The following is a 15,772-nucleotide window of genomic DNA, read 5'->3' as shown; positions in this document are numbered from 1 at the left end:
AACACTTTCCTAATAAAGATGTGCACGTGTCATTAAAATAGCTTTAATTAAAAACAGGACAAGAGTATCTTTACCAAGACAATCTCTTACTCAAAAGTCAGAGTGCCTTCAAGAATAGCAAACAAACAAAGTCTCAAAAATCAAGTGCAACTTCTACCTGCAGTACTGTAGAAAAGCAGCTTTCAGTAGTTTAGTCTTATCTTCTTGAGCTATAATTTCTAGCCTACTGGTTGCGTCAAATGCAGGACTCTGAAAATGCAAAGTAAAAACTTCAGCTGAAAGACAAGTATCAATCTTCATTATGAAATGAAAACAATTTTTCTAAGTCACAACAACACAGATTTAAAATAAAAATGCCACCTGGAAGCAGTTGTGTTTATTAAGCCAAACATAAGCCCATAAGATACATTACAATGAAAGTCACACAGTGGTTTGACCTCAAGCATTTTAATAAAATTCACACAAACCACAAAGGAACTTAGGCCAACTTATTTCACCAAACTTTTTATGGTAATTTTAAATATTTTAACATTCAAAGCCAACATTTTTCATAGAATTTAAGAGATATTCATGCATACTATCCCCCACAAAAACAATATAAGTGCAGACAAATCTAACTAGAGATTAGTTCAATAAGAAAAATATAGTTCCATCTGAGCAATCACCACAAAGGTCTTCCACTAAAATACTAGTTAATAATAATTGATTTTAAAGGTGATTTAATTGAAATGAGGATTGAAACTCACTACTACCCCATAGAAATATTCTCTAATTTATATTGTAACAACTTTTCTATTCTTCCCTCCCACTCCAGGGACATCTCCAGGGCACATACATTTTAAACAAAACATGTTTGATGTAAATAAGAGCTTCCTAAATGCACATTGCACAGAATATCAATAAAAATACTTTAACATTTTTATAACACTGTATTAAAAAAATATAACAGAACAGAAACAATATTCAGCCACTATATAGCCCTCCTCAGGGTAGCCTCCAAGCTTTTCACAGCATGGTAAGAAAAAAAAGTGTCTCATATGCACAAAGTAACAGATAAAAGACTGAAGAAACCATCCCAATCAAAAAGTGAGAACAAAGTCTGAGTCTCTGCAGTAGTGTTGCATCAGGCCTAGTGACATACAGTAACAAATCTATGTGGAAAAAAAAATAATTCATAGAAATCTCAACTTCAAAACAAAGGGAAAAAAAAAAAGTTACCCAAACTGTCAGATGTTGTAAAACTTCTTGGGTTTTGAAAACTGCCTTCGTTACAAGTGTTTGAGTCTCTATTTAAAAAAAACCTTTAAAACTTAAACAAGCTAGGATTTCCACAATGAAAATTCAGAACTGCCAGAAAAGTTTATTTCTACCCTCAGTTTTCAACCAGCCAAGCAAACACACATTACCTCACTTCTTGGTCCAGCAACAGAAGAAGACAGGGAATCTTCAAGGTCTTCAGGAAGCACAGAAATGTTTTCCCTAGACAAGATGGTGATAAGTCCACTTTTTTTGGTAAAGAAGATAGGGAGGCTAGTACAGGAACCTGCTCCTAAAATGCTATCTCCTAAGATGAGGGGAGAGGGGGAAAAAAAAAAAAGAAAAAAAAAGGAGGGAAAAAAAGCACATAAATGCCACTTTAAGAACAAAATGTAACAGTTTCATAGACAATTATTAAATTTTGTCATGAACCAACCAACAGTAACTGACAACTGCACCTGACTTACAGAAATTGTGGATACTATTTGCTACTCAAGATGCAGATTTACAGATACTGCAAGTTTAAAAAAAAATTTTAAAAAAATCAAGATTCAGGTGGTTCAAATTCTACCTAAGGACCTATGTACATGTCCTACTTGAAAACACTTCTGAAGGTCAAGGATGACATACTTAAAGACATCTGACACAGGCACCTAGTATGAATTTTAGGCTGAGCCTCGACACAAAGTTAACTTCAAGGAAAGAAAAAAAATCCACGGTGAATGTTGGAACTAAAAATAAGGCAAAACACTCCACAGACAAAAACCCCACCCTTTCATATACCAAGAGTAGGGATCGACTTCATTTTAATCTGAAACACTGTAGAGTAAGCAATAACAACACCAGATGTCATGTCAGCGCTTTCTCCATACACTCATGAGAAACTCCCAACTTGAAAGATTTAATAAAGAAAAAAAGGAGCATAAATATGATTCTGCTCTCTGAGAAATCTAAATACTGTAAAAACATTGAATTAGAAAGTATCAACAAAAAATATGATATCCCCCCCCCGCATATTACCTTGTATGCCAAATATTATTTTCTCCTGTGGTAAAGAAATTCTTCCAGTTCCAGTGGAACAAGCAAACACTTCATCTTCCTTATAGAGGTAAGCAGCATGGCTAAAGTAATCTGGGACTACCAGACAGCACAACACTTCCTCTTCTGACTGAAAGCATTACATATGAACAATACCACATACACAATCAAAGCCTTAAACAAACATCTAACATTTTATAGGCTGATCCGAGTTGCCTGAATTTGTTTTAATTTTTAACAAGAAGATATGGATATAACTTATAACCTAAAACACCAAATAAAACCACTTTTCATTTGCCCTAAAACTTAAGAACCTGTGGGTTTTTTTCTTCCATATATATTAACTTGTCGCTAATTTCACATGGACAGATAAGTAAACAGATCAATTATTCTACAGTTTTCACACTTTCCTTCCATCTTAAGATTCAATTTTAAGAAGCCATTACAGGCAGGGGGGGAGGGGAAAGAGTGGAAGAAGATTACCAAAGAAAGTTAATGCCCAAGTTTATGCTTCCAGAAGAGATAGCACAAAAGAGGTACACTAAGGACAACCAATGTGTCCTCCCCTCCCAGCAAGCCAGCTGTCTAGCAAGGACCAAAATACAGATCTCTTAATTCCTTGTCCAGCTACAAGAGTCTCAGAGTCTGAGATCTGTTCTAAATGGATTGCATGAGTATGCCATAAAATTACTCTGTAGACACTTTCACAGACAGGACAAAAATTAATATAAATCAGTAATAATCAGATGTTTAGACTTCTATTTTTGAGGCTTTTTTATCTTATACTTTAAAATGTAAAGCATAAGCTTTACATACAGTTACTATTAAACATTTAAAGATGCTAGTACACATTTTCCTCAGAATACTACAAATACATACTTCTAAGAACACCTTGACACAGAGAACTTTATTTTCCTTTAGACAAAAATCTGATAGCTGATCTATGTACAGGAATATTCTGAAACACTGTGCTTTCTTAACTCAGTTTCAGAGCCTTCATTTGCATACCTGAAAAGATGGATTATACTGTGTGACCTCCACAACAACATCATCAGACATCTGGTAGCCTTTATCTTCTACTGTTATCAGAGTATAGTAGACAAGACATGGACGATCTCCAGGATGCCATGCTGCAGCAAGTATCACCAGTCCATCACTATTCAACAACAGATATCACACCACTGAGAAATTATTATTACATATTTTACTTGCTCAAACTCTTCCACTCAAAGCCAGATATTTAAGTACCATCACAAATAAATATTTTCCAATATTGGGGGGTTTTTTGGCAAGAAAGACTATACCTTTTTTCTTTCAAGCTGTTTTAATAGTATTCATGTTGCAGTACAAAACCGAACCAAGGCAGTTGTGATTTTATGTAATTAAATTAAATACAAGAGATACTGAATTCTCTGCATTTGCTGGAACAAGTTACAATTGCTTACTTGCTCTCTTTGTAATATCAAGACAAAACAAATACCAAAACCTGATAAAATGACACTAAAAAAGGTGAAAGGAATTATTCTTAGGTAACGAGTTTGTAATGCTAAAGAGATAATGATAGCATGAAGTATAGGATAACCTAGTTATCTAATATGACAAGCTTATTTTATCAACAGTAGCACTCAAGTAAAATTAAAGTGCAATTACATAAACTTTTTGCAAGAAAACAGAACACATTTATCTCATTAATGTAAGTCTTACCAGATGAAAGTGTACTTCCTTACCGATTCTGTTGCAAATCCATGTATTGTATATTTACTCCTCCTTTAATATCTTCATAGTTACTTTCAGAACCCTAAAAAACAATACATCTGACTTATAACTATATATAAATAGGCTATTAATTAAACAAACACACAAACCCTTTCCAGGTGAGCTGGCTCTTACCCAAATTGCATCTGTAATATGTTCTTTCAGGATCCTGTTGATATCCCAGCTAAGAATATAACGTTCTGATGAGTCATCAATCTCCCATTTGTTTAGATTTGAACTTGTTAGCATATAAAAGCTTGATCTCTCTTCATCCCAAAGAACGCTAGAAATCTGCATTTAAAAACCAAAAAGCTAAAAAGGTTAAAGCACAGCCTTAATATTTGGATACAACAATCTACACCACTCTCAGTCCACAAAAAAAATCACTTCCTTGGACAACCTACGCAAGTTACATTACAAGATGAGAGTATTATGATAATTTCCAAGAGAATTCTTATTTTATCAATATAAGAACATCTACAGTAAGTATGTTTCTCATACTTTCTTCCTACTTCTGTGGAGTTCATTGACAAAGCTCAACCCCAACCACCAACCCTTGGCAACCCTAAACCAGAAAAGTAAAACTACAGGTTACTGTCAGTTTCTTCAAGTGGTAATGAGGCTATTACCAGAAAGAGGCAAGACTTTGAATCACTGCGTATTCCCCAGGAAGCATTACCACTTTAAAGTCTCCTTTTATTCAGATCTGAACAGCAAGTCAGCATTCTCCTCTACAAAGCATACAGTTTTATTTGGTTTCTGTCTTCCTTTCAAATTTCAAAGAAATATGAGTAACATAAATGAGTTGAATTTTGTCTTTTTTTTTTTGGTCATAATATCTCCTTTACACAGTCTTTTTTCTTTTCTTAAAGACTAGGCTAGAAATTAGAGAGAAATTAAAGCAGCTTACTATATGAATGTTTTTCAAACTTACCACAGCATCATGTCCAGGAGACAATATACCCAGAAGAGAAGAAACTTTTCTACCAATTCCAGAAAACATGCCCTGACCCTGTGGCAGGGCATGCTGATGAATCTTGCCGGAACTATCTGGTATCAATCGAACTAGCTGGCCTCTGGAAGATGATAAAATAAAGCTTCCTCCCTAACAAAAAGAAAAAGCAACTATATTAAAAAACATAAAAATCACATTCCTCAAACAATTCTATTGCGAGATAAAATTCTCTATGTCAGCCTCTAAGGGTAAACACTAAACAAGAACAAGACACAAGGCATCCATAGTACTTGAGAGCTAACAAAGAAAATTTAAAAAAAGAAAGCATTTATCACATCAAAAGACTTTAAACAAATTTTCCACATTATTCTCTGTGTTTGAATCAGTGCAGCGTACAGCTCACAGTACACCCTTTTTTAAATTTTAAACCATATTTTTGAAAAATATCAAAGGAAAATATATTTAATCAATCTCTACAGGCACTACTACACGTAACATTCATATGTTGAATTATGAACTAAATAACATTCAACTTCCATGTGTGCATTTAAAACTTGAAATGTTAAGCACACTAACTTTTTTTTTTTTTAAACTAGCATCCTATTCTACAGGACGCTAATCTAAATGAACTGCATAACAAATCTTCCATCTGATTATGTCAAAGAGTGGGATAGGTAATTCAAAAGTGAATAGTGCATTAGTGAATGTAGAACTGAGAAAAGATATCACAATGTTAGTGTAAGACCAGGAAAGAAAACAATATACAGATACAAAGGAAGAAGTAATTTTCTGTTGGGGTTTTGGTTTTTTATTGTTTTTGTTTGGTTTTGGGTTTTTTTGTTTTGGTTTTTTTGTTGTTGTTGTCAGTTTTGATTTTTTTGTTTTGTATTTTTGTTGTTGTTGGTTTTGAATTCTTTTGTTTTTGTTTTTTAAAGAAATAATAAACATTAGCACTAAGTCAAACATCTGACTGGTACTTAGCACTGGCAGAGACTCATTTTCTTATAATTGCATGACATTTTTATCAATGAAACTCCATTTCAGTTTAACAACAGAACTAAAATCTCATGTAATACTAATGATGAAAAACAGCGTTACCTTTGCACAGAGAAAGTGTGAAAAGTCTTGTGCATTATGCAAAATATGCACTCCATTGTAGGTGCTTATATACCTCATTTAGGAGGTAGAGACTTGTGTTAGTGCACCTCCTGCCTGTCTTAATGGGTGCATCTACATTAGCACTTTAATTAGTATCAAGAGTTTGTTTCTGAAGCAACCTTCTGTGAGTCCCCACATACTACCTGCTGGATCATATCACATCACAGAGCAGTCTGAGCGTACCAGCTGTACACCCTTTGAATGAAACTAAACTGAAAGATGGGCTCTGACCACTAACAGACATTCATTTCATGCAGCTAGGCTGGAACTAGTTTAAAATAACAACCCTCTCCCTGCAAATGACCAGCGTAGATAGTGGGATTCCCTCAGCACTAACCTTTTTACTTTACAGATTCTCAACTATTGCCTTTCACTACTTGCTAACATAGACATAGCCTTCATGCCCCCTACCACCAAGGCGTTAAAAAAAAGGTGCCTTCAATTCAAAACTGATCAAAGTTTGTATGTTACAGGGAACAAACAAAGCCTGTAAGATGTACAACAATTTTCAAAAAAAAGAATGCTAAGGGCCTGGAGGTTGCTGAAAGAATGAACTGTTTACCTGTACAGGAAACATTCACAGAACAAAATAAAAAAAAAGTTTTAAAAAACCCAACCAACCAAAAGCACCATTTTCATCATCACACTATATAAACATTTTGCTAAAGGTTAAATCTGCCCAGTGACAGGATGACTAATTAAGTACAGTTATCATATACGTAATAATGCAGCTTTAGAAGACTTATTAATAAAAGGGTTCTGCTCTGAAAAAAAAAAGTGTTCCTCTAGCTCTGAATTCAGATTGATATCAATGTTTCAACTACAGGAGTGATAAGACCTTGCTTTCCTCATCTCACTATCTGAAACTTGGGCACAATTCAACCCAAATAAGGTAGATATATATTAGTGTTTCTTAACGTCTTGAAACTCTTAATGACGAATTTCTTAAGATCACTGTCTTCTGATTAGGTTTGCAAGTGTTCATGACATGCTGATGCCCTAAAATAATATTTATAATACAGGATATGAACAGTAGATGTTGAAAAGGTCATGAGATAAAATGCAATTGAATTGATAACAATTAGTTTTGAAGATAACACATATTGTAACACACACTGAATTTTTGGATATATTCCATTTTGAGAGTTTTCCCCACTTAGGCACATCAACAGCAGAAAACAGAATGTCTAATAACAATTCATAATATACTTAGTTCATTACTTTCATACAGAAATCTCTCAAATTCAGTCACTAGTGAGCTATACCAGAAGACGTTGAATGTGTGGTCTGCGGATTCAGATGAAGTAGTTCTCTGTTTTTGCAATAGCAGGGTTTCTACTGCTGGAAGTAATGACAGTAGTAATACTGACACTCCTCATAGGCTGAGGTACCAAAACAGTCCTATTAACCTTGTGGTTGCATCCTGCATGCCTCCCCAACTTTAACATTATTATTTATGACTGCTAGTCATCTCTGCTACTTAAGATCATCACACTCATCAACAATCTCCAAAATTACTCCTCAGAATGTTTGATAGTTTGCTTTGTAACATTTATTGGAGATTTAAGACTGATAATGTGGAGCACACTTTTTAATTTTTAAATTATGAATTAAAGCAGTATTTTAATATAAATCATACTGTACTGTACCTTTGCTGCTGTTAGGAAACTGCACAGAGAGCCTCCGAAGTCTGTAAAAGTCTCCGTATAGGAACCTTCATGTGCAAGATTGGGCCAGTAGCGCACAGAACCTTCACTGGTAGCAACCATTATTGCCAGAGACTTGAAGTGAAAAAATAATTAACAGAACATGCAAGATAATAGTAATCAGACTGCAGCTTTAACTAAAACATGTTATTTTGCACATCAAGATTGTGGGTGACAAACACAAAAAAGTAGTAAATATGTACAGAGGCACACTGACAAACCTAGAACTGAATTGCAAAACGATTCTGTAGCATAACTTAATATGTGCAGGGAATGTTATACTCGCTTATTTTGCTAACAATAATATTTTCTACTGGTTCTTGTTCCTGATAATTCAGGGTCTGCTACTGAAATGCAAACAAAACTTACAGCTGCAAGACAGAAAAGAGCCTGTGGAGAATTCCAGATGCCAAGAGTTATAAGCCACTATGGAAGACTTAAAATCCAGACTATAATTTAGCAAAGAAACTGCTTTAGTGTCATTAAGAGAAATATCGAATCACACAGCTCTTCTCTTCATAAAGACATAAGCCTACAGTGTGCCTACATAAGGGCTTCTGACTCAGGAAATCACTCAGATACCAAATTCAAAGCATGAAGCAAGAGACTGTGTTCAAGTAGAGGTTACTTGAACAAGTAAGAAAGTGGACAGAAAGCATTGTATCTAATGTACTGGTTGTTGGGAAAAAAAAAATAAAAATCACACAACAATAGAACTGTAGCTGAGAGCTGTTATTGAGCTCCTTGGAGTTTTCTAACTGATTTTTGACTAAACACAGATCTTCACAAAGGAAAGTAGTTGGCTAATGAACATCATCACAATGACAAAACCACCACAGAATGCATTGTCCTTTGTGATTCCTGCCCATTATTTAATAATTTTCATTTTAGTGAAACATTTTCTACGACTAATATTTCTACTTCACTCTATAAAACCATAGTATCCATGCACAGCTCACAAGCTGAAGAAAGATGAAATACAAAAATTTAAAAAAAAATGTTGGTTTAGGTGTATTACTTCCTTTTGAACTTCTTTGGGTATGACTAAGTCATAGACCATTTAGAATTTTGTAAGCCAATCACAAGATATTAAGATTGCTTTTCATCATCTGGAAGTGTAACACAATAACAAGTCAAAAGAAAAGATCCCATTACATAGTCTGTGCTGCTTCTTCCTTCCAAAGACAACTGCTTATCCAGTTTTATTAGAGCACCACATATATTAACTGAAAACTACACCCAAGCTGAAAATGACAGCTTCTTTTCTTCACGAGTTATAGTAACACACATATTAACATACTTTCAGAAAACTTAACTGATCTTCAAACCTCACCCTCTAGCACAGTATGCTACAAAAAGGCACTTAGGAAAGTAATGAGTCAAAACAGATTAAATCATTCTGTTCTCCCAGTGCCAGCTTCCTTATAAAGACCAGCCAAGGGAGGGTACTGGTGTTTACTTCTCATCCATGTCTACTCAGAATTAAACCACTGCTGAACAACTTTTTCAGCCAGCATGCATTTAAATTGCAGTTGCTTAGACTGAATATTGATTCCCCTGGTGTTTGTTAACACAATACTTCTTAGTTTACTGTATTTTTGTTTGTTATGAAAGCACACCAAGTAATCCTTAGGAAAATTATTACTTAATCTGATCCTGTAACATGTAAATGGTGTGATTTGAAAAGACTAGCAGAATTTTGTTGATTTCAAACATATCTATTGCAAACTATCAATCCTGACCTTTTGAATAGATAGTACAACACCAAATGCAGTTTTCAAATAAGTACTTGATAAAATAGGACATATTCAAAGTTACCCTAAAAGTATTTTAAAACACTAAAATTTAAAAGTCAATCACCTGCAGAGAAGGCGCTTCACCCGAGGAACTGAGACAAGATATAGCTGCTAAACTAGAACTCCACTGGAAGTCACTGGGTGGCAGCTGCAGTTCCTTGCACAGAGATAACTGTAAGAAAGAAAGAGATGCCATAATAAATACGAGACTGGAAGAACTTACTCCTCTGCCAAAAAGTCTTTAGACTTCTTGACCCTGCTAAAAATTAATTTTCAACTAGCCCAGACACTGTGTAAGGCAACCAAAAGAATGTCACAAGACATTTTCAGCAAGATTGTCACAACCAGCAAACAGCTAAAAAACACCTACTTGTACATTTTCAAACATCACCGTTTTTCTTTAGTTATTTCTGAGTGTTTCTCACAACACTACAATATTGAATTATTTATTTCAGAGGTGCAATTATTTGACCATTCCTTAATACAATATGCTAACAAGGCAGCAATACAAAATTAAACTACAAGTGCTTGAGAAAGCTCACTAGGTACTAACAGAGTGGAGAGGGGAAAAACTCCTCCTTCCCTTCCCCCCCCCAAAGTTAAACAAGCAGAAAAATTTTAATCCCTTGAAAAAGCTCTACAAGTACCAGAATGCGTAGACCTGACACTCCACTGTAAGTGCAGAATCTGTATAATTAACATACATTGCACTATTGAAAGCTACTGATTTTGTTAACTACAGGTTCCCTCTGACTGTACTTGCTATTCACTGAAATGATGCTGAAAGAAACACTGCCCAGAGGGAAAAAAACCAAAACATTCTTGACATAAGAAACCTAGATGAAACATATGTCCAGCACAGTTGAAATGAACCTTTTTCGTTTTTTTGACAAGTTGAAAACCAGTCCCAGAATAATCTAAACCAATCTGTAACATGTCAACTAGTTTTTAACTATTAAAATAAGCTTTATCAAGACTATCTAACATAAGAGACACACCTATTAAAATGCAAAGAATTAACCTTAGTGTTAAGGTGACAATTAAAAATGAAGAGAGGAATATAAAAATGTTACACTCCCTCAAAAGCTTGAGTTTCAGTTACTGTTGTTAGTATGACTTCATACCAACCCCGCTGCTTTTGGGGGAAACCAGACAAAGTCCAGTTTATAAAGAAACTCTTGCTTTAAAAAACCACAACTGAATAACTTGTTCAACTAGCATGAAGTATAGAAGTTTTTCCATCTTGATCTTTCAGTTACCTTAGCTACTGGAGACTGACCAATCTTCCAAATAATCAGCCTCTCTTTATGGACTAGCCAGGCCCATCCACTTTCATCCACTTGAACACTCAGCTGGTCATCAGCTACATAAAAAGTAATTTTTTTAAAGCATTCAGATTTTTAAAACACTGCAGAGTAACCCTAAAACCAATAAACTTTCACTCTCATGTGAAAATAAGAAATATATTTTCTATTAAATTAACTTCCATGTTAGAATTTCCATGTATTTGATTAAGATACCAAATTACTACATATAGTTTAAAAATCCATTTGACAAACGCTCAGCTTCGGAGAGTAAAAAGCAAGACAATCCTAGAAGCTACTTCCATCAATTCACAGCAGATTATAATAGCTTTGTAAATTGCTCAGCAACTTTTAAGATTATTTTTCAGATACACATTTTTGGTTCCTCTTATATCTTCTACAAAAAGATAACTTATCCACAGGGAAAAACCTGATTAGGAAGACTATTTCTTGAACTCAGGGAAAGGTTTGTATCACTGGGGCTTTCAGAAGTGATAACAAATGTGCATTAAAAATAAATAAATAAAATTAGAGCATCCACTCTAGGAAACAATAGAATCAAAACAAAGTGAAAAAAGGTGAGAAAGAACCAATACGCAAAAGTTACTAAAAACCTACTATTGGCTTTCTTCATAACCTTGGATTTTATGATATACTGGTTAAGACAGCACCTGAAAGATATTTACATATCTCCATATCCACATGGGTGTTATTACAATTCTAGTTACATAGTTAACCAAGTTGGATTCAAACCAAGGCACAAACATTTCAGTTTCTGCTGTAAAGTCAGCATTTAAATGGCATCAACAGCATATTAACACTTCCCTCATTTGTCAATTTTCATTAGAAAAATAACAGATAAAATCAGTTCTTACCATCAGCCTTCTTCAGGGCTTCCATAACCTTAACAGGCAGAGAGGATCCAAAAGCCTTAACATCATAGTTAACAGTTTCACTTGCTGAGGGATGCTGGATAACTCTGGTAGGAGTTGCTCTTAAACAAAACAAAAAGCTATGGTTAGTTTTTTATTGTTTCTTCATCAGTTTCAACAGACATTTACTTCATTAGTATCTGTTTAGAAATAGATGCAATTAAATGGGTTTATGTAAAATAAACATGCCCCCTCTGGGAGCAACATCTAAAGCACTAACGTGGTGGCCTCCTTACAAGTTGTTAGCTGTCATCAAATTCCTTTATTTTTTTAAGAACTGATTTTGAATATGCATTCCTCCCCCAGCAACAAAATCACTGCTGAGCTTCTCTACATTCTGGTTATCTATAGAACAAAGCTATCAACAATGCCAGGAGAAGCTCAACAGAAGGTCTTCCCTGACTGCGGGGCCCACTTCCATCCCTAGTTCTAACACTGCTGGGCAGTACGCACTGTGCAACACTTTGAACACCCGCGGCAGCTGGGATCAGCTAGCACTTCTGCTGCCCTTGTTTTACTGTGGAGACTGCAGTTCTTATCTGTTTCAGTCATTATTTGTCTCACAATATAATTCATAAAAGCTGCTTTGCATCTTCTCCCACCTCCTCTCTCTGGAACAGCATAGGTCTGTCTTATCTTTTGAACATGATTAAGTGGGTAAATTTATCTGCTTTTACAAGATACTGCACTTTTTTTATTTCTCCTCACAAGTAAAATGATGTCACAGACCTCCCCAGTGTGAAATGCCAAAAGATGATGATACACAGCTAGAAGACAAGCCTGACACCCGGTTTGGAAAAATACCATGTTAAACAGACCTGAAGTAAAAGTTCCCCAAAACTGAAAATGGGCAATCTTGGTTATCTCAACAACAAATAGCTGCTCCTGAGAAAAGAGATTCTGAACCCCTGAAATTTATCTGGGCTCATGTTAAATTTCAGTTTTGATTCATATGGAAGGAAGAAGAGGGGAAGCTGGGGGGTATGCCTACACTTTGACTATTTTATCTTCTTTTTAAATACAGAGGATCTTATTATTTTCCTATTTTTCCTATACCAGGGATATATCTGAGGAACCCTCAAATTCAAATGCTAATAAGAGATATTTATAACAGTGAACACATGGTATTGTATATTTATAGTTTTAATATACAATACCACTTTTAAAGAACCTTAAAACTGTTCAACTCTAAAATGTTTCAGTCAGAATTTATCACCACGAGAAGAGAGTACATCAAATATCCTAGAAAGAATCTGAGAGCACCTGAGAAACCACAGACTAATAAAATCTTACTACTCCTGTAGGAAGGTAAACGAGCACAATGAGTAAACATAGATTAGTAACTCTCATAGATTTTTCTTTTCATACAGAAAGTTAATGCCTAACAGTTCTATCAGAATTTTCTGGGAAAAAAAGTCAGTGAATACAATCTAGACAATATTAAGGACTTAAATTTCCCAAAATCTTTCAAAAAGATCCCTTATCAAAGATTCCTGAAGAAATCAAACTGGGAGATACGAGGAAAAGTCTTATTACAGACCAAACCCTGCATAAGAGAAAGCAATAAGCAAAAATAATACAGAAGAAAGAAAGGCTAATTTATACACTGCAGGAAAGTTTCTACTCTGTAAATCTGTACTGGTGTCCAAAATACTCAGCACAGTCGTAAAAGAAACCAACTACCAGAGTGACAGTGTCTTGACAGTACAGTATTATTTAGGACAGTAAAACAGCAAACAGAATATCTGAGCTACTAAACACAGAATAAAAGGCAAAACAGAAAACATCATGACAACACCACATGCAGCTTCTTGAGTACTAGGATGACCTAGCACACACACATCTCAAAAGGATATTGTAGAAAAACTACTGAAAAGAGATTTAAGGATGATCAGCGATACAGAATATCTTACAATACATCCCAACAGAAAAACAAATGATAAAACTGCATTCGTGAAACAGCAATGTTGTAACCTAGGATTTTATGTAAAATCCTCCGTGTCTGCATCTGGGTTTTGGTTGTAAGACTCAAGGCAGAGATTCAGATGGCAAGCACGTGAACACTTGCCTCTTTTTTTTTTTTTAATTATGATACTTTTTTTGCTATTTTTTTTAATCGCTAGCCTAACTTCCTATTAGCTCTCTCAACAATTACTGCTCCTTTAGCAAACAAAGAGCGCGTCTGTTCAGATCCTCAGTAACAGTAACCTGTGTGTGATAGACTCCTTCCCCAAATACCAAGCGAGCAGGTCTCCCCTGAACAACGAGGCAGGCGACAGGAACTGCAGTCAATCTACTCTGCACTCGTGCAGCAAGAGGTAACGCCACGGCAGGTCGCCGCGGAAGGGGTGGCCGGAGAGAGCCGGCGGAGGAGCAGAAGGGCCGGGGGACACGCCGCGGGCAGCTCTGCACGCTCCGCGCGGCGGGAGCTGTGGCTCCCGCTCCCTCCCCTCAGCGGGCCGGGAGGCGGCTGCACTACGGGCAGCGCGGCCCCGCAAGCCCCGACTGCAGTGCGGGCCGCGGAACCCCGGCAACGGAAGGCTCGGGGTTAACTCCAGAAACGGGACAGGAAGAGAGAGGGGAAAACCCTCGGGGTCCGGGCGGCGCGGCCCGAGGCGGGCGGGAGCCCGGGGAGCGCCGGCCCCGCCTCGGAGCGCGCCGGGAGGGCCAGGGCCGGGGCCGGGGCCGGGGCCGAGGCAACGGCCCGGCGGGAACGGGCGGCTCGCGCCCCCTCGCCCCTGCCCGGGGCCCGGCCGGGTGGAGGGGGCGGGACTCACCGGGCGGAGAGGGAGCCGCTCCTCCGCGCCACCGGCGAGAACAGCACCGGGGAGCTGGCTGCCGCCACGACAGCCAGGTTCTTCCTGCCGCCCGGGCGGGAGAGAGGGCTGGGGGCGGCGCTGCCGAGGTTCCTGCGAGCCGACCCGCCGGGAGTCCGCGGGGAGGCGGGAGCCGAAGGGAACATGGCTGGCGAGAGAGGAGCGGTGCCGGCCCTGGGCTCCCGCCGGGCGCCGGCTGACTGCGTCACTCCGGGGCGGGGCGGGAAGAGCGGAGCGCGGCGCAGCCCCTGCCGGGGAGCGGCGGAGACCCCGCGCTAGCTGCCTGGTCAGGCACGGCACGGTGCTCGCACGCCGGTGGCCGTCTTCCCGGCTCTCCTCGATAGACCCCGCAGCGGGAAACTACCCTCATAAATACATCGAGGCTGTTACAGACTCAAGCGTTAAGGCAGAAGTGTCCAGTTTCCATCTGAGCTGCACCAGTGCTCCCACCGCCCTCGGAAGAGGATTTTCCCTCTCTGGAGGGGGAGCGCAGAACAAGGCCGCTGCAGGCCCGCTGGCACGTCGTGACCTTCGGAGGATGGCTGTTACCGTGCCCTCCTCCCCAGTACGGGAGCCTGAGAGGCCGCTGTCTTCACTCAGCAGGTTACGCAGCTAGCTGTGTCGGGTGGTCTCAAAAACGGGTCCGCTCGCTCGGATCTTCCCGAAGAAGGCTGGATACGCTTGGTCGTTTGGGACTCTCACAGAGGGATTCACAAGGCTGAATTTGGGAACCATCTTTCACTGAATTCATGCAGTTCTGGTGCTAACCAGCTCGAGCAGAGAAAGGTGGCTGGATACGCTCAATAAACTGCTGTCGAAAGACCATTGCAAACTGCTGTTTGGCACTTCTGGAAGGAAGTGTTTTCTACTAATAGAGTTGCCTAATCTTTAAAATAGCCTGTGCTGTAACCTGTGTTTTTCCCTAAATTTCTACTAAAAAAAAAAAAAGAAAACTTACTCCATGCAAACCTTGGCATGTTTCACATCTGTGGTAAATAACAAGCATGCATGACAACTACTTGATGGCACAGAATTCAATTCTAGTCTTAAAGGGG

The 15,772-nt window shown here is 38.0% G+C and overlaps 1 protein-coding gene across 1 annotated transcript in view; it reads right to left on the bottom strand.

Moving 5' to 3' along the window:
- NUP133 (nucleoporin 133) overlaps positions 1-14,926 on the bottom strand; it is a 37,124-nt gene extending 22,198 nt beyond the window's left edge. The window contains exons 1-12 of the mRNA XM_072856329.1: positions 14,679-14,926; positions 11,845-11,963; positions 10,925-11,028; positions 9,730-9,837; positions 7,813-7,944; positions 4,985-5,155; positions 4,186-4,341; positions 4,023-4,093; positions 3,304-3,451; positions 2,278-2,425; positions 1,407-1,564; positions 158-249 (exon numbers count right to left, since the gene is read on the bottom strand). Coding sequence (XP_072712430.1) covers positions 158-249; positions 1,407-1,564; positions 2,278-2,425; positions 3,304-3,451; positions 4,023-4,093; positions 4,186-4,341; positions 4,985-5,155; positions 7,813-7,944; positions 9,730-9,837; positions 10,925-11,028; positions 11,845-11,963; positions 14,679-14,863 — 1,592 coding nt within the window. The 5' untranslated portion in view covers positions 14,864-14,926. The remainder of the gene's footprint in view (positions 1-157; positions 250-1,406; positions 1,565-2,277; positions 2,426-3,303; positions 3,452-4,022; positions 4,094-4,185; positions 4,342-4,984; positions 5,156-7,812; positions 7,945-9,729; positions 9,838-10,924; positions 11,029-11,844; positions 11,964-14,678) is intronic.
- Between the last annotated feature and the right edge of the window lie 846 nt (positions 14,927-15,772).

Source organism: Ciconia boyciana, chromosome 3 (assembly GCF_034638445.1).
Source record: "Ciconia boyciana chromosome 3, ASM3463844v1, whole genome shotgun sequence".
Classification (NCBI taxonomy): domain Eukaryota; kingdom Metazoa; phylum Chordata; class Aves; order Ciconiiformes; family Ciconiidae; genus Ciconia; species Ciconia boyciana.
The sequence above is the reverse complement of the archived record's forward strand: the minus strand, read 5'-3'. Positions and strand labels throughout refer to the sequence as shown.